The following is a 20,035-nucleotide window of genomic DNA, read 5'->3' as shown; positions in this document are numbered from 1 at the left end:
ACCTATGGATACATTTCCTTATCAGTGATGAGAATGACCTGAAATAAATTCCAGTTCAAAAAGATACTATCATAATTTTGACATTTTTTTTATCTGTTTGAGCGTTTTTGTAAGCTGATGTAACAAATTTGCTTTATGTAAACAGCTGTATGGTTGTATCTTTGACAATATCGGTGCTGTACTGAACTCCAGGATATGTTCTTCTTCAATCAAGGTTAGCTGGTCGGTAGGCAACAGCTTAGCTGTCTTCCTGATTATTTCATTTTCTTTTTTTTCCTACTCTAGTGACCTCGAGGGGTCATGCTGGATTCACTGAGCGAGGAGCTTCTGATATTGCTACGTCCATAAGTGACTATGACGATCTACCGTCAGGCAAGCCGTATCCTCGTTGGCCAAAGCCAGCTAAAGCCAAAAGAAACATGTGACGGAAATCAAATATGACAACGTTGAGCTACCCCGAAGTCTGTCTTCGACGACAATAAATTAAATTGTGATAACTACAATTGATTGTGACAACTTTAAAGTTAGTACACATGTGTGGCGCACTCAAATAACAGCTGTGGCTTTGAATTGCGACTATGGTATTATTTTTCTCACCATAACTTTGTTTTTTCTTTCGCATATGTTTTAACACTTGCAAATACATTCGGCTTATTATGAACATGTACATATGGATCATTTAATGAAGTAATGTATGCACATTAATGGAAGTAATGTATGGAAACGGCCCTCTGGTGTAGTGGTAAGTGACATGTTCACTACACAAGGGGGTCGCGGGTTCAAATCCCGCCAAGGAAAGATATTTGTATGATAAATATAAATGTCTTCCAGGGTTATGGATGTATATTAAATATATGTATGTGTATAATAAAAATCTTACATTTATTTCCGTTATCTGGTACCTGTAACACAAGTTCTTTACGAACTTATCACGGGACCTGTTAACGTGGCGTGATTGTTAGTAAATATTTATTATTATTATTATTATTTAAAATTTATTTATTTTTTCAGGTCGTTAGAAAACCGCTCCTGCAGCTGAAATGGCCATAAACTAAACACTAATTTATATTTCGTGAACCGCATTGTAAAGCGTACAAAATTTGAAAAGGCACTCAAACTCAATAGGCGCTCCCACCACGAAAGCTATGGTAGGGCTTCCAAAAGTAGTGTCATAATACTTCTTCAAAATTAAAACTGCTTTTACGTTTCGAAAAGTTACATAATGAACGTAAAAACCGCGAAATTAAACCGTAAAAGTAGCTTTAATGAGGTCAACGACTCGCGGAAACTAAACAAATCTTCTTCTTCGTGTTCAAAATCATACTTTTTTTTAGGTGACACAGATTAATCACTGCAAATATCGCTGAAACGAGCCATTAAATTTTGCTTACGCCTTAAACTAAAAACAAACCAGAACAAGCGCCAACTTACCATTCCGATATGCACGCGCACAAACACTTTTATTTAATTCAGTTATAGAATGAATTTTTTTAATTCACCAAAACATATATTGTGTTAACGATTAAAATAACACATGAACGGTAAAAATTTGATTTATCGAACAGTGTATTATTTATTTTAAGAAAGCGTAAAATCACTATCGCGATTCGCAATTTATTTAAAACCGGTTCGTGCGCGCGTCTGCTTGATGCGTTACCAACCTGCAGACGTACGCTGCGTGTACTGGCACACTGGCGGCCAGCGACGAGACCGAAGCACGAACAAAATATACATGAATGACTCTGCAGTATAATTGTTGTAACACATCAAAATACACCTTATGAAAAACAGATTAAAGTCTAAGTTTATACCAACGACTACTATCACATGGCTGGCAGCTTTTGTTTTCCCAAACACCAAAGTCGGGAAACGGAGAGCGCAGTGCGGTAGTATCGGCGCTTGTTAGACCAATAAGGTTGAAGTGTGGCTGAAGTTCGAAGTACTCATTTTCATTTTGTTCACGAACATAAATAATACAATGTCAGGGGCACGTGAAAATTTTACTAATCACTTATTTTAAATTACTTTGGGATCAAGATAGATTACGATAATCGAAGATTATTTCAACAAAGTACGTTTTGAAGTGTAATTTTATAACACTTATACGAGCTCACGACCCGACTAGGGTTAAGTGGTTACCTGAGCCCATGGACATCAACAAGGTAATGCCGCGGCCTATCTTGAAACATGAGCTCTAAGTCTCAGTTTTATAGTACAACGCATTACTGTTTCACGGCAGAAATAGGCCCGGTATAACGGTAATAACACCAATATAATAACGCATAGCATAATAATAGTAATGCAAATTATAATTTCTGCTAGTTTCAATATTACTACGCGATGTTATTTTTCACCGTAATTCGTGAACGTACTTTATTTTATTAGAAAAAAATGGTACTTTCCTCCGGGATTCGAACACGGACACAATTATGTTGCTCAATACGAATGCACCGGGCGTCGTATCCTTTAGGGCACGACGACTTAATTTTTTTTGCGCCCTAGCCTGCGACCCATCCGTTCATAGGTCGCTTAGAAGTACGAAATCGTCACTGCAATTAATAATCCCAATTAAAGCTTCTTTGAAAATGATATTATAGTATATTATGTGAAAAGGAATATAATGAAAATACTGAACTGGAATATGATACGATAAAGGAATATAATGCAATGTTCTATGGAAATGCACGAGGAACATTTTGATTAGAGATAATTACAGTGAATTAAGGTCACGTCCGCTGTGACAATGGGTTACAATGGTAAAACGATTATAATGAAAACGCCTAACACTTATTTCTTAAACTGTCTCACTGGGCGACGTAATCCTAGTGAAAACTTTTTTTTTTTGCCCTTGTAGGCAGGCGATCATACGGCCCACCTGATGGTGAGTGGTTACCGTCGCCCATGGACTTCAGCAATGCCAGGGGTTCCGCTGCCTACCGTTTAATACTCTCCACAAGCCTCGTTTGAAGAAGGACATGTCATAGCGCTCGAGAAACACCGTGGAAGGGAGCTCATTCCATAGCCGGATGGTACGTGGCAAAAAAGACCTCTGGAAACGCAGACCGCATGTGGCTCCAGGTAGTATGGATGAACTCTACTCCGGTGGCGGGCGGTGCGATGGTAAAAACGAGATGCCGGTATCATCTCGAACAATCCCTCAGAGTACTCCCCATTTCAGAGGGAACGATTTCCCTGCATCGCAAATGTCATTTTCGGTATCGAACGCTGAGAGTTTCAGGTTCACGCGGACGCTTATCGTGAAACTACAGATTTACTGCCGCGTGCAATCATAAAGAACGTCAAAATCGATGAAAATATTATAACGTATTCTATTAGCTTCCACGCGATTCTAGTTGATTTATATTAGGTAAGTGTGCAATCAATTGATTAAAAGTACTTTAGTTATATATCGACGCTTGAAAGGCAAACGTGACCAAGCGACAATAACGGCTTTGTACATAAATGATAGGCAATAACCATATTCGATGCGCAAAAAATATATATTTCTAGGCCTATTAAAATCATTTCAATCCTACAGCTAGATTCGTTAAAATAGATTTTTTTTCAGGTATTTCAACTTTTAAATTAGTCTACTGTAAAGTTCACGCATTGTCGCTTAGTCACGTTTGCCTTACAAGCGTCGATATGATAACTAGCCGTACTTGCCCGCTTCGCTGCGCATTTAAAATTAACATTATTATTTATTGTCATTATTATTAGGAAGTCCAACACTCATATAAATATTAGCCTATCCATTAAGTACATGTATTTTCTACATGGATACCAAGTTTCAAGTCAATTGAATGCATCGTTCAGTAGTTATAACGGAATATCCATAAAAACCACCGTAGATTTATATATTAGTATAGATGTGCACGTTGGATTGAATATCAAACAAACGCAGGCACGAATCATCGATACATTATTCCATGCTTAAATAATATTTTCGATCTTTTTTCCTACCTATTCGCTGGTAGCTTGTGTGGGTATTTCAGCTAGGTCCGGACAGGTAGGTAAGCTCGCAGCTCAACCTGAGTGAATTTGCTAACATTAGCCATAGCAAGAGCGGTGCTTCGCAGAATCGCTTTAACGGTAGGCAGCGGCTTGGCTCTGCCCCTGGCATTGCTGAAGTCCATGGGCGACGGTAACCACTCACCATCAGGTGGGCCGTATGCTCGTCTGCCTACAGGGGCAATAAAAAAAAACTACCACCGGATCGGAATCGCGACCCACTGAGAAGATCCAGCGAGAAACGCAATGAGCAAAATTTCGTGTCTACATCTATAATGAAAGTCGGATTGTTTGAAAGCGAGTCGCGTATGGAAACAAAATTTTGGAGTTGAGTACAAACACTTTCACAGATAGAGTCATTTCCCTTTTTCGTTAGTATGAGGTAACAATTCAATATCGCATTTATTGGTGTCATTAATTATGTTTCATAATCGGCTTTAATTTTCACGTGGCCTAAGGCCATTAAGGAATAAGACATAGAATAATCGATCGTATTAAAACGGACTTAAGTATTCAACTTAAAAAGTAATACAAGAATATGTAATAAGCATCAACACGATTGTAGCAAATAGGTTAAAAGGACAATGAACTTTTCTACATTAACAGTCGTTTTTCTAACAAGATACCGAAGCGATCTCGTTGATCTAACATCAGCTGATTAAGTAATTATAAACCGGTATTATATGGTTGTTTTTTTTTCTTCAAACGAGGCTTGTGGAGAGTATTAAACAGTAGGCAGCGGCTTGGCTCTGCCCCTGGCATTGCTGACGTCCATGAGCGACGGTAACCACTCACCATCAGGCGGGCCGTATGCTTCGTCTGCCTATAGGGCAAAAAAAAAGCAACCTTTACGAATAAGTATGTTTTTTTAACAAGCAATCCTACGGTAAGCTTGTTGGTGTGTGGACAGTAACCACGCTTATCGACATTCTAGAGGAACAGTCCCGCCCATGAAGGCCACAAAAGACTCTTCTCCAGCCTCGTTTGAAAAAGAACATGTCATAACTCAAGAAATATTTTCAATCCATAAAATTTGCGTAATTACTGGTGGTTGGGCGTCTTGTGAGCCCTGTGCGAGTGGTATTTACCACCACCCTACCTATTTGGGCTGTGAAATAGTAATGCATATCGGTTTCGAGGGTGGGGCAGCTGTTGTGCTATAAAATTGAGAATTAGAACTCATCTCTCATGGTGGGTTGCGGTATTAGGCTCTATATTTGAGGGGAAGGGTGATGGGAGATATGTGTTCCGCACTAAACGCTTCACTTTCCCCCCTTTGCCTTTTCATGAGTTCTGTCTCATGCGAGGTTCGGACGTTGGTTGTTGAGCGACAGGAGGGTTTTAGTCGGTTCTACTCCGACATGCCCCGCCCGCCATCTCCTGTGAAGGGCGTAAGTTCGGCGATTTCCTCCTGACCAGAAAAAAACCCTCTTTATGTCTACGGGTTCCGGTAATAACTTAACACAAGGTGGGCTAGCTAGTAGGTGGATTAGCTCTTTAACTCGTGAAAGCAATAAAATATATGTTAATTTAGCAACCTTGCGGTTATAACACTCATCTTGAATGATAAGGGATTTTCAACATATCTGCAAGCCCCTAAATTCTAACACAGAGCAAGAAAAAAGTAATTAAATTTAATTTAAAATTAATTTTAGTTTTCAAATCGTTCTGGCCCAAAGGGTAAATAAGACGCCCGGTGCATTCATATCGAGCGATGCAACTGTGCAAGTACTAATTTTTCTAATGAAATACGAACTAAGCAAATGTTTACCAATGACTTCCACGGTAAAAGAATACCATCGTGTTAGGTATTTATAAGTACATAATACAAGTTTCGAGGATATTACATAAATTATAATAAATTCTGCTGTCGTGTAGACTTAGTTGCTACGCATATCCGATGACGTTGTCGATTGTATTATATTCAAACTCAATAATATGTAAAGTGTCTGACTAAATAGCGCATATTATGTGTAAAACTAATCTAATTATTCCTTGAAATAGATAATAGTACCTCAAATATAATTAAATGAATTTATTTTAATAATAATTTTAAATAACTATTCAATTGATTCGGTTGGCGCCACCCATCTAGTGAAGTTGCCGATCGCACCATCAGCACCATTCCGTTGTGGTGGGACGATCAGGTAACATATTCGAGCGCATCGGGGTAACATTCATTCCCTCGCCCACCTGTCCTGGTGAAACTGAAAAGGCCTCCGGGCCGCCATTAATCCTTCAATCATAAAAAAAAGCATTCATTCTCGGCAGAGAGTTGAAAGTGTAAACACGATCACTGTAAATTACTCCGTAAGTGAAAAGTGGTGGCAATGAATACAAGTTAGGGTAAAGTGACGTATTATTTAATTCCTACTTAAGCCCTTTAATCGTATAATAAACATTAAACTCGCAAAAATGGTAATTTGCCTAATTACTGGTGGTAAGGCGTCATGAGTCCGCACGGGTACGTACCACCACCCTGCCTACTTCTGGCGTGAAACAGTAATGCGTTTCAGTTTGAAGAGTGGGCCTGCCGTAATACTGTAAAAACAGAGCGGGTACCAATTTTTCTAATGAAATACGTACTCAACAAATGTTCACGATTGACTTCCACGGTGAAGGAATAACATCATGCAATAAAAATCAAACCTGCAAAATTATAATTTGCGTAATTACTGGTGGTAGGACCTCTTGTGAGTCCGCACGGGTAAGTACCACCGCCACGCCTATTTCTGCCGTGAAGCAGTAATGCGTTTCGGTTTGAAGGGTGGGGCAGCCGTTGTGACTATACTGAGACCTTAGAACTATATCTCAAGGTGTGTGGCGCATTTACGTTGTAGATGTCTATGGGCTCCAGTAACCACTTAACACCAGGTGGGCTGTGAGCTCGTCCACGCATCTAACCTTAGTATTCATGTCTCAAAGTGTGTGGCGCATTTACGTTGTTGATGTCTATGAGCTCTAGTAACCACTTAACACTAAGCCGTGAGTGAGCTTGTCCATCCCATATAAAAAAAAAGTTTCAATTTGAAATACCATATTATAAAATTTAAACTAGGACAAATTACGGTCCATTAGTTCAAGCTTTCGTTTTATTGTTTACACAATTCGTGTTATTTATACAATACCAATAATATACATTTTCGAAAAGTTGCCGAGCGAGTCGGTATCCTACTTAATAACACGCTTTCATTAGCTCAACCTGTATTATTATCATTAACTTCGCAATGTCCGATTCACGAGACGCATCATAAACCGAAGGCAATTACAATAATTTCATTACTTTGGCTTAAAATTCTGAAATTTACATTAAAAAAAATATTGGCGAAAAATAAAGCGTGTAGATATCGCTTGGTATTAAATTATTTACTCATCATTTACGATAATATTGTTAGCTTTTACTTTAATCACTTGTTTTTTTCTCTATCTATCGGCCAGTAAGTAGCCTTGAGGGGCTTTGCCGACTTTTGACAGGCGTCGAGCTCACAGGGTCCGAGAGGATTTACTAACATCTACAAGAGCTGTGCTTCGCTGAATCTACCACCGGATCGGAATCTCGGGTCGGGACAAGATCCGGCAGAAAAAGAAAGGGTTTGTAGAGATTCATATTTAAAACAGCTTATACTGCATTAGAATTTCCGCATCGCAGTATAGAAAACTCAAGACATGGTGGTAGCAATAAGATAGCAATAAAGAGAACGAAACGCACCTTGTTTTTTTTGTTGCTTATGTACGTCGACGAGCTCACGGCCCACCTGGTGTTAAGCGATTGCCAGAGCCCATAGACATCGACAACGTAAATGCCGCCACCTGCCTTGAGATATAAGTTCTAAGGTCTCAGTATAGTTACAACGGCTGCCCCACCCTTCAAACTGAAACGCATTACTGCTTCACGGCAGAAATAGGCAGGGTGGTGGTACCTACCCGTGCGGACTCACAAGAAGTCCTACCGCACGTTCAACTGCTGTAATCTCTCTGGCCTCGTGAAGATAATGGAGACATTTCCATAAGCAATTACGAATATGTCACGAACGAAATAACAAACTGTATTATTTATGAACCATCTGAATCGTAAATTACTTTTATTTCACCATTCAATAAAATTTTATCGTAATTTGTAATAACTTTGTGTTTTATTTTTATTGTGGGTGATATATTAGAACCTTTTTGGTGCCGTGTTACTGAAGGACTTCTTCGCGGCAACGGCTGATGTGATGGTGGTACCAGCAGGATTTATACTCTGATATCGTGACGCGACATGAATAAACTGGGGGTGTTATTCTTTAAGACAAACGACATCATAACTTGTAGAAGCTATCCATCTAGACATATCTATGTCTATTCTTATTCGTAAACGAGTTTTACAACCCAGCTCTAGGCCTATTTGATGTTAAGCGGCGACCGGTGTTCTTCGTGGAGTGTGCATTTTAAAACGAATTAAATTTAAATTTATTTCAGTATATGTGTAAATATAATCATTGAGGTAAGTGTACATTGGTGGTAGGACGTCTTGTGAGTCCCCACGAGTAGGTACTACCACCCTGCCTATTTCTGTCGTGAAGCAGTAATGCGTATAGGTTTGAATGGTTGGGGGAGCCGTTGTAACTATACTGAGACCTTAGAACTCATATCTCAAGGTGAGTGGCGGCATCTGCATTGTGAATGTCTATGGGCTCTGGTAACCACCTAACGCGAGGTGGGCTGTGAGATCGTCCAACCATCTATGCAATAAAAAAAAATTAAAATAAAAACACGGAACGATTGAAATCTCATTAAAATTACCATTTAAATGTCATAAATTATTACAAATAAAAAAGTATATGTGACTAAAAATAATTCTAAACACAAAGACAGAAATAAAAATAAATTCTCGTCAATATCGTAGCCTACATTTCGGTTTGGATCCGAAGTACTGTAAAACTAAGACTTAGAATTCATATCTAAAGGTAGATAGCGGCATTACATTGGCGATGTCCATGGGCTCTAGTAACCACTTAATAGCAGGTGGGCCGTGAGCTCGTTCACTTATTTGAAAAATAATTAAAATATAAAATAAGTTTTATCTAAGTTTCATCTAAGTAAAGTTTAAGAAATAACGGAATAACAATAGAAAACGCGAGCTTAAGCCGTAAAAGCAGTTTTAATTAAAATACAAGTATCAATTTGAGCCCTCGTTCACAACCTGTTATCCTAACTGATGTTACCGGTTAGTCAGAGACAGTTTTCTGAAGGAAAACTCATTAACTAGTCAACCTCGCCTTGTATATGTATAATATTTTTTTTATTTGGAAATATTTATTAATCCCCTCTTCACAATATAATAAAGTATATATTCATTTATTCACTCATTCATTCCTGAGCTCAATCAAAACCATAGTCAAATCTAAATTCAAACTATCAAAGCTATTTATGAAAAGCAAAATACTATGTTAAAAAAAAAAACATTTATTATCTGTGGATCTTTCAACATTTCGAAAACTAGAAAATGTTTACTACTATTTTTTTAAATTCTACTTTATGAAATATAAATTTTACTTTTGTATTTGTATATATGAAGTCTACGTAGGAAAAATAAAATAAAAAACGAAAAGAAAGCATTATAGACTACACATCTCTACTCCGTCCACGTTGAACGAATGCAAGCCACTACTCCACCACACTACTCCGCGTAGAGTACTCGATAGGCGTTTTCCGTCACCACCGCACCAAAAAGAAAGTCAGGTATACGGGAGCCAACAAACTCTACAAAGGAATTTTGAACTGTCTCGCGAGTTGAATTTATTCACTTCCAGGACGTCGTAAATGAAAGGATTTGATTCGAGCCCTACACCCCAGCTGAGAGTGATAGGAAAGAAAGAAAAAGAAGAAGACGTTGTCCAAACTTTCGAAAAAGTAAAGGTATTTTAGCGTAAGATCTGGTCTTGTAGCTTTCAGACCGTCTGTTGTACCGTATGAGGTCGAAGATTCTGATATGAGCAGTGAGGACGAGCGATTAACTATGACCGGAAATTCTCGAGTTTCTGCATCATTGTGTCCAGCTACTCACTGTATGCATCCACAGTAATATTAGCGCAATTTGGTAAGATGCGGTGAAGAAATTATACCGGCACTATGACAGTTTAACACAGTGACCATGTGATCGTGTGTACATTGAACATCACTTTTTAGGGATTCATTATTTTAATTACTTAGATGGATGGTTATCAAAACAAACAAGATGGTTTTTCTGGGATTGCCACTGCGGTTGAGCTCACATTTCCTAATCACTCGTACATATGTTTATCGAATCCATTTTGATAAAAAAGATACAAATGTAGTAAAAAAAAAAAAACTAACCAATAAAGAAATGATCGAATAAAAAATAAAATTCAATATTTTTGAAATCAAATTCTTTGAATTTAAAATTTAATGCCAATCATAAATCATATTTCAAATGGCCAGTACTGTAAAACAGCAACAACTTATTATTTGAATAGGCTTTTACTTCTGTTTCTAAACGAAAAGATATTGACATTACATTGCACGTGACACTTGACAACTGACAAGTGACATTTCGTTAAATTTTTGCAAAAAGCGCGGGAAGTGTTGAATTAAGCGGGCGTCTTTTTTTTGGCTAAACTTTTGAAAATTAAATTAATTTAATATTACAGGATCAGTTAAGTTGTAAAGTGTATATATATTAGTAGTATTGATTATTTATAGTTTTAGTTTGTTTTCTTCGCCTGGTAAGTCATCTTATTGTATTATATGTAAATAGTATTTTTTTCTTGGCCTCCATGTTGGAGCCCGAAGACCCTGGAGGGACATCCCTCCAGGTGTCTCATGTAGTTACAATAGATGCTTCGGGAATGGAAACGGAAGGTTCCATTATAGATACAGACTGTTCGGAAAACATTAAATCCGTTAAAAGAAAGAGAATATCAACTAGAAACCAAAAAAAGAGAAGGAATCACAAACATTCAGATCTACCAGATTGCCAACTTTCCCCTAATGATATAAAGGATAATGTTATACCTAAAGTACTTGAGTCAGATGATAAAATCACTGAAATCCATCATAATGAGGTTGCTAACTCTAAAAACATTACGAGTAACCCTCGCACTGCTAGGCTGCTTTACCAGGCGTCAGACCCTGCGCCTTATGATGTACATATTCAAAAAATTTTACAACCTAATCAAACTGGATCTATACATCCAGTACAATTTGGATTCTTTCTAAAAAAAAAATTCAATAAAAAGCATTGTAGAGGGAAGCATAAAAAAAATTGGAAGGAATAGGTTGTCATTTCAATTTAAAACATTTCAGGAGGCTAACTCATTTCTAAATCACAAATCTCTTGATGATAATAAATATAAAGCTTTTATTCCGGCCTTCACTATCACCCGCATGGGAATAGTGAGAGGTGTTCCATGTGACTGGGACGAGAAAGATGTTATAGAAAATATAGAGCTTCCGCAGAACTGTGGAAGCATTCTGAAAGTTAGGAGACTAAGCAGAAAGGTTTATGACGGCGAGACACCCAAGTTTGTTCCAACTGAGACCGTAGTTTTGACCTTTGATGGGAAGGTGTTACCTCCCAGGGTCTTTATGTGTTTTAACTCCCTACCTGTAGAGCTTTATATTTACCCCACGCTGCAATGCTTTAATTGCTGCCGTTTTGGTCACACCAAAATGCAATGCAGAGGCACTCCAAGGTGTTACAAATGTGGTGACAATCATTCAGGTATAAGTTGCGAGACGGAAAGAGATGATGCTGTGTGTATTTTATGTTCTGGTTCCCATTTCGCAACAGACAAAAAATGCCCGGAGTATGCTAGGCAGAAAGCTATAAAAGAAACAATGGCTAGAAACTCTATATCCTATTCAGAAGCAAGTAAAGTCTATCCACCAGTTTCAAAATCTTATGCTGACATTGTTGCTTCTGCTTCATCAGCCCCTTCGGGTCCAACTATGACTTATTCAAGCCCCTATAATTTAACAAGCCCTTTTAAGAGTCCGACTCAATCATATAAGAAAACAGTATTCTTGAAACCCAAAGCTCGTCCCAGAAATTCTAGTAAGGGATATGATCAAAAAGCGCATGCAGAGCTTATCCAAGATTACAGCAACATTCCTTCCTTTTCTACAGGTTGTCTCAAAAATTACAATGATTTGTCAGAAATAATAACAAAGGATCTCATCATTTCTATAATTCAGTACCTTTCACAATCGAACATAATTAAAATACCGTCCAACGATGCCGTTTCTTCAAAAACTTTTTTAACTAATGGACAGTCAGGACCATCCACGAAACCAGTCTCTGGTGATTCAATGGAATTGCCGGAGTATTAATAGTAAAAAAAGTGACTTAATTTTTTTATTGAATAGTTACAAACCATTTGCAGTCTCTCTTCAAGAGACTTGGCTTCGTCCTGGGTTCAATTTTAGAATTCCAGGACATGTCTGTCTTAGAGAAGACAGAACAGATGGGTATGGTGGAGTGGCACTAATTCTTAGGGGAGGTGTGCCCTTTGTCCACTTACCCATCCCTAATCACAGTGATAAATTTTCTATTATTGCTGCTAGTGTAAATAATATCTGTTTTGTAAATATGTATATACCTCACCCTTCCAATGAAGCCTTTGACGATATTCGTAGCATCCTATCTTCCCTCCCGCGCCCTATTTTGGTTATGGGAGATTTCAATGCACAACATTCTATGTGGGGAAGTTCTAAGTCTGATCATTATGGGGCTAGAATCTTAGACATCTTAGATGATAATAATTTATGTCTTTTAAACTCTGGTTGTCCTACTAGAAGAACACAGCCCCATGAGGGTATTAGTGCACCAGATCTTACCCTTTGTAGTCCCTCACTTGCTCCTACATTAAACTGGTGGCCTCTATCGTCTTCATATGGAAGCGATCACTTTCCACTAATGGTATCATTTCCTCAAAAAATTTGTGAAAAGACATCAAAGGCCCCTCCCCGGCTAAAATATAGACTTAAGGATGCCAACTGGTCATTATTTGGAGATAAAGTTCAACAAAATTTATCAACCATACCTCCACTAAATGACAGCAGTAATCATCTTTGTGCTGAAGCTTTTACACGGGCCCTACTACAAGCTGCTGAGGAAGTTTTTCCTATAAAAAACAATAGTGGAAATGGGTATATTCCATCACCTCCTTGGTGGGACAGTGAGTGTTCTGCTGCGATAGCTGAGAGAAAGATAGCTGAAGAAAATTACAGAGAAAATTCTACAACACAAAATTTTAATATTCTTAGTAATCTTATAACTAAAACTCGTAAATTATTAAAACAAAAAAGATTCAATAGCTGGAAATCTTTTTGTGCCTCAATTTCACCAGAAATTTCTCCATCTCAAGTTTGGCAAAATATTCGTAGATTCAGATCCGCTTTCAAACCTCCAAGGTCTCCTTTCATGGATAGTAGTACAGTTGATTTGTTTCTTGACAAATTAGCTCCACCATTTGTCCCATCTATAGATAATATTTCTTCTGACTCACAGCCTTCTCTCCTCTCCCAGCATGATAGTAGCGATTCATTCATTTCCTTTAGCCTTTCAGAACTCAAAGGGGTTCTTTCAAGGCTTAGGGACTCAGCCCCGGGTTGTGATGGAATTCCATATTCTTTTCTTCAAAACCTGAATGACTCCTGCCTTTCTTATTTTCTCAGTTTAATTAATTCAATCTTAACATCAGGTAATATTCCTCCATCATGGAAAATCCATGAAGTTATCCCAATACATAAGCCCAACAAACCCATTAATGATCCATCATCATACAGACCAATTGCATTAGCTTCAGTGATTTCCAAAATTTGCGAACATCTAGTTAAAAATAGACTAGAATGGTTTATTGAGAGTAAAGGGTTACTATCTCCTAACCAGTTTGGATTTAGGAAAGGTAGGAGTACGATGGATAGTCTCAGCATTTTTATGACAGACATAAGATTGGCATTTTCATACAATAAGTCTGTGTTAGCAGCATTCTTAGATGTGTCTGCAGCCTATGATAATGTCAACCTTTCGGTTCTGAAACAAAAAATGATTAATTTGAATATCCCACAAATTTTCATAAGTTTCATAATCAATCTTCTCTCTGGTAGAATGCTTAAAGTAATATCAGAAGACTCTTATCAATCCCGTATTGTCTGGAAAGGTTTACCCCAGGGCTCCGTTTTAAGTCCCTTACTTTACAATATATATTCTCATGATCTGGAAGCCTCCCTTAGGGGTAAAGTTAACACACTCCAATATGCAGATGATTTACTCCTCTATGTCTCTGGTGATTCTATTGACAACATGTCTGATACTGTCACATATTCTCTTAAGTTGCTAAAAGTTTGGCTTGACAATAACTCTCTAAGCCTTTCAGTTCCTAAAAGTATTATAGTCTTATTTTCACGTATGAGGCTTCCTCCATCAGTGTCTGTATTTTATAATAACATTAGAGTTCCTGTTAAAAGTGAAGCAACATTTCTTGGGGTAATTTTAGACTCAAGACTTACAGGAAGCCCTCATTGCTACTATATAAGTGATAAATGTGAGAAGATTCTAAATATATTGCGTTGCCTCTCTGGAGTTTGGTGGGGAGCCCACCCTTTCTCTCTAAAGCTTTTGTATAATGCCCTAATAAGGAGTATTTTGGACTATGGAACATTTATACTTGAACCCTGTAATGCAGTAGCTCTCCATAAGTTAGACATTATCCAGTCTAAGGCTCTGAGAATAATTGCTGGGGCTATGCGTTCGAGCCCTATTAACGCTTTGCAGGTCGAATGTTCTGAAGCCCCCCTGCACCTCAGACGACAATTTCTTTGTGACCGGTTTCTATTTAGAGCATTCCAAGTTTATAATCATCCTCTTTACACTAAGTTACGGTCTCTGCTGGAATGTATGGATTATCCGTACTGGACTCATAAATCGCCGCCATGCCTTATTGTTAGTCTCCAAAAGTACTTAGCTCTTCAAGCTCCTACACATAGATCACAATTCCTTCCAATATTTTGTGTTAACTATGATGCCCTAACTTTAAATCCATCTATTATGTTTGATTTCGGCCTAAGTAAACAAGATCTTTCTATCAATGCCAAATTTGTTGATATTATTGACAGTGACAGCCGATGGAAAAATTGTCATTTAATTTTTAGCGATTCCTCCAAACCCGGTCCCGAGGAGTGTGTGGGGGTCGGCATTTTCCATCAACAGTTTGGCATTGTTCAGAAAATAAAATTGCCTCCAGAGACTTCAGTATTTACTGGAGAATGTTTTGGTCTTCTGAAGTCTCTGGAGTACATTTTAATGATGAAGCTTAAAAAGTCAATAATTTTAACTGACGCTAAAAGTGCCCTCCAAGCCTTGGAACGTTTTCCTTTTAACAGTAACCGAAATAATCATCCTGTGATTATTGCATGTCGTGATTTATTGTATCAATGTTGCATCAAAAATTACACAGTTTCCTTTGCTTGGATTCCGGGGCACTCGGGTATCTTTGGCAATGCCAAGGCCGATAGCCTTGCCAAAGCTGCGGTCAATGATGGAGATTTGGTTCCGTACAAAAACTTTTGTTGTGATTTAGCTCTGCTTCCTAAATTCCAATTATTGAATTCTTGGACTCACATTTGGCGTTCTTCAAGACAGACTAAAGGTCGATATTACAGCACGATCCAGGTGGATATACCTCCTAAACCGTGGTTTTCAAATCTGACGTTTGGTAAAGCTATCACATCGACCCTTATTCGCATGAGGCTGGGCCATGCATGCATTCCCTTGCATTTGGCAAGGCTTAACCTTTTGCCTAGCGATATATGTGAGTGTGGCAATGACGTTGGGGATTTTAATCATATATTCTTTGCCTGTCCTCGAAATGACCGTTCCGCTTTTATTTCCTCACTTTTGTCCATTAAAATTCCTTTTCCTACTTCAATTTCTATCCTTTTATCTAATATCAATATTGATGTATATAGAATATTAGCTAGTTTCATTTTTCATAATAATATAAAATTGTAACCATTTATGTACTTAGTTTATATAATATATATACCTGATCCTTTTTCCAAATTCCGTTCCAATTTCAAATCCAAAAAATAAATCCATTAATTCACTTCCTAACCTTTTTGCGTGGCTGACGCACAAACCGTGCAGGCCAAGAAATGGGAGAAAAAAAAAAAAAAAAAAAAATTTTTGCACCAAGCGAGTAAATGAGTGAAGTTATTCATTTCAGTCGTAGTTTAATTATCGAAATTAGGCTTTCATATCAACAATAAGCCTATTCTTGTTGTTAAGCTAGTTATAAAGCTGTAATTCTTAATACCGAGTTTTCGTTATATTCCGCAAATGCAATTCTAAATTTACATTTTGCGACGGGATTATAAAGTATTTTTAGTTTCTGTTTGTATGTAATATTTTCATCTTGTGCTTTGTGCGAACGACTATATTATTGTTGTCGTTACACACGTGATTCGAGGACGAGGCTTGTTTACACAAATCAAATTAATTTAAATAAGTTAATTTATAATGAACATTTGTGAAATGATAGTTTATTGAATACTAAGTGTGCTTTTGATTACGAAACATTTTATCAACACACTTCCTTTTGTGCGTAAGTACATCTATATTTCTATTTCCATAGCTGTTTACATTATCACTACGTACTAATTAAATCTCTGATTCAGAGCTGAAGAAAAACATTATCTTATTACTTTAGTAAACAATTTTACGTCAAACCAAAGGATATGATTTTTTCCTGAAACCGTTTAACCTGCCTTTAAACGTATAATATGAAAATGACATGTATAAAGACAATGGAAATGTAATCATGTTACATTACATACTGTGAATTCTGTATAATTGAACTCAATTGATGTAGATTGATACCATAATCAAGCGTGAAAAGTTTTAAATTTAGGCAGTGGCTCTGAAACAACACAAAGCATCAGATGGACTGTTTGCTTGAAAAGGAAAACAATAATTTGTAGTGAGTAAACTTAAAAACAGTTTGAGGATCACATGTTTCTTAATGATGTCTATAAGGCTATAATTAGTTTCATTGAATATAAGACAGCAATTTATAAATCCATAACAGGTACATCACTTAGCATGGACATAATGTAGTAATTAGCAATTAGTACAAAAATACCAATAAACAATCTATCAACTGTGATTTTTTACATATTCATGTAAAAAATGTATTATGAAAGAGTATATACCTATATCCTTGTATTAAAATTCCATATATTTATTGTTCTCATTTGTGATAAACCTAAGTCTGTGGCAAAATTACCACTAGTTATTTAAAAAAATCACATACTATATACTTTTATTATGATCAGTATTTTGTAATAAGTCTTGGATTAGGCCTCTTGAATAAGAAATCCTTGGTATCACGGAGGTTGAGTTTCAAAGAATAAAAATTCAACATGAAGTATCTTAAAAAGAATTAAAGATCAATTATGGCATTCATTTTTTTGAGCTCTGGGAACTAACCTTTTGCTAGGTCCTTATACTGAGTTGTTACGTGGAGTTTGTGGTATTGTCTCTTTCTAAATATTTATTTCTTAACAATATACCAACCGAAATTGAAAGAAAAGAAAAATTGTCTGTGAAACATGGTGATATAGAAATGGATGAATGAAACAGACTATATGAACTTAATATCCATGCTTCTTATTGTTACTTTAAATTTTACCAATTCTGTCATATTGGAAACACCACTGGTGTACCACCGGTAAAAAACAATTTAATGGACACAATATAAAAACAAATATTATTTAACAAATTGACGTTACAGTAATAAACCTATATTATTTCTATACTGGGTTTTGATAGATTTATAATTTTACATTCAAATGTGTTTTTGGTCTTAAATTTTTTTTTAAACCACAATCTCTTCAAGTTTTTCAGAAATATAATAATCTGAACTCAAATTGCCTGGTCCCATTTAAACATGAATATATAGTCTTCATTTTGGTGTTAGGACATCTTGTGAGTCCACACGGGTAGGTACCACCACCTTGCCTATTTCTGCCATGAAGCAGTATTGCATTTCAGTTTGAAGGGCAGCCATTGTACTCTAAACTGAGATTTAGAACTCTTGTCTCAAGGTGGGCCTTGAGGTCTTAGTTAAAAAAAATTCTACTTATGGCTGCTAAAGCATCACCTTATAAATGCAAAGCAATCTTGTACTATACATAAAAATCATTTTATGAATGTTAGGGGCAACATGTACTTAAATAAAAACAATAGTTACATCAATCATCAATATGAAAAGAACAAAATGTTTTTTTTTTTTAAAAGACAACAGAAAAATTGTTTTGCTTAACAATTTCATATTCGATGAAGCCGTAACTTAAAATGAAGAGAGCTCTCCAACATCACATGAGAGTATAGACTCGCGAATCAGCTGATTTTAACTGTACCCAATTTGCACAGTAAAAAGCTGCTTTTATTTTTATTTATTTATTTATGTACACACAGAAAAGAAGACATAGTACAGAGTAATAGGAAAATTATGTACAAAGACACTGCTTATTTCTTTAAGAAATCTCTTCCAGCAGACCTGCGAGAGGATTATGAAAATAATAATTAAAAGTGATGAGTGTGTGTAGAACAGCTAAAATAACAAATACAACATGAGAATTATGGTAATGCACATACACATGGCAAATATTGTTAAATAAACTAATAATTGTTAATTTTGTGTCAAACAATAAATAAATAAATAAGTAATAAATAACTAGGAACAAATCACGCACGCTTATCCGACGCCAATTTAGGTGTGTGTGTGTGTTATATTCCCCGTGTCACCAGAGGGTACCAGAGGCTGTCATAGATATTTTGCGTTTCGGTTTAAAGGATGGGGCAGCCATTGTAACTATACTGAGACCTTAGAACTCATATTTCAAGGTGGGTGGCGGCATTTACGTTGTAGATGTCTATGGGCTCCGGTAACCACTTAACACAAGATGGGCTGTGAGCTCGTCCACCCAAATATGCATTAAAAATAAAAAAATAAAAAACTGTTTTTGTTTAAGTAAGTATATATGTTTTTTTAATAATAAATAGGTTTTTTTTGTTTTTGTGGTTATTGGAACCCAGAGACATCTACAACGTAAATGCGCCACCCACCTTGAAATATAAGTTCTAAGATCTCAAGTATAGTTATAACGGCTGCCCCACCCTTCAAACCGAAACGTGTTACTGCTTCACGGCAGAAATAAGCAGGGTGGTGGTACCTACCCGCGCGGACTCACAAGAGGTCCTACCACCAGTAACAATATATAGATAATAAACACCGAGACAAAGAACAAAGAAACAAACGTATTCATCGTCGTCATGAGTCAATATTATTATAACTTCTTTTTAGCGAAGTCGCGGGCACTTTTTCGTTTGAATTAAGTCTTTCTAGTGCATCAGATTGCAAAACGAATAAAGCGTAGGTATTTTAGATTATCTGTAGATCTCTGTGAAATTTGTTAAACTAAAAATAAAATAGTGTAGGTCAAGAATAAAATGAATATTAATATGAAATGAACAGAATTTCGCAATAAAATCAATTCGAAATTCAAAAGAAAACTACAAAAAATACAAATTTAAATACGTCGTGAATTTGAACACTTAACGATTTTCAACTTTAAGTAAGTGCATTAAGATCGATGTTATTATATAAGACTCGTTTCAAAACGCAGCGCCACAAGGAACCTCGTGAAATATGTTTTATAGCTCGCCAGTGTTAAAGAGACTTTTATACTGGACGAATATCTATTTAAATGTATCGATAAATTTAGTAGCGTTTCTAAAAGTAAGTCGTAGCTAAATCCTTGCTACGTAAGTTGAATAAGAAAGTCCTCGTCTTGTGAGCACCTAACGTGATACAGACTCGTTTCGCCCACTGAGTTTCTCGCCGGATCTTGTCAGTATGTCGCGATTCCGATTCGGTGCTAAATTCTGCGAAGCACGGCTCTTCCTAGGGTTAGTGTATTAGGGTAGCGTAACCCAACAAGTAGGTGAGCTCACGGGGCT

At 36.8% G+C, this 20,035-nt stretch overlaps 2 protein-coding genes across 4 annotated transcripts in view; one reads left to right on the top strand and one right to left on the bottom strand.

Annotated features, from left to right (window-relative positions):
- The window catches only part of LOC101745275 (carcinine transporter), a 49,101-nt gene extending 47,404 nt beyond the window's left edge, over positions 1–1,697 (bottom strand). The window contains exon 1 of the mRNA XM_012697415.4: positions 1,432–1,697. Within this exon, the coding sequence (XP_012552869.1) occupies positions 1,432–1,434 (3 nt within the window). The 5' untranslated portion in view covers positions 1,435–1,697. The remainder of the gene's footprint in view (positions 1–1,431) is intronic.
- Positions 1,698–10,580: 8,883 nt separating this feature from the next.
- Positions 10,581–20,035, top strand: part of LOC101738329 (E3 ubiquitin-protein ligase RNF13) — a 44,081-nt gene continuing 34,626 nt past the window's right edge. The window contains exon 1 of one of the 3 annotated variants that reach the window (XM_038015951.2): positions 10,581–10,736. The gene's annotated coding sequence lies outside the window, so the exon portion shown is untranslated. Of the gene's footprint in view, positions 10,737–16,195; positions 16,617–16,670; positions 16,992–20,035 lie in introns of those variants that run through there. The other 2 variants (XM_004923000.5, XM_021353386.3) reach the window with 2 other exon arrangements.

Source organism: Bombyx mori, chromosome 15 (genome assembly GCF_030269925.1).
Source record: "Bombyx mori chromosome 15, ASM3026992v2".
In the NCBI taxonomy this organism is placed as follows: Eukaryota; Metazoa; Arthropoda; class Insecta; order Lepidoptera; family Bombycidae; genus Bombyx; species Bombyx mori.
The sequence above is the reverse complement of the archived record's forward strand: the minus strand, read 5'-3'. Positions and strand labels throughout refer to the sequence as shown.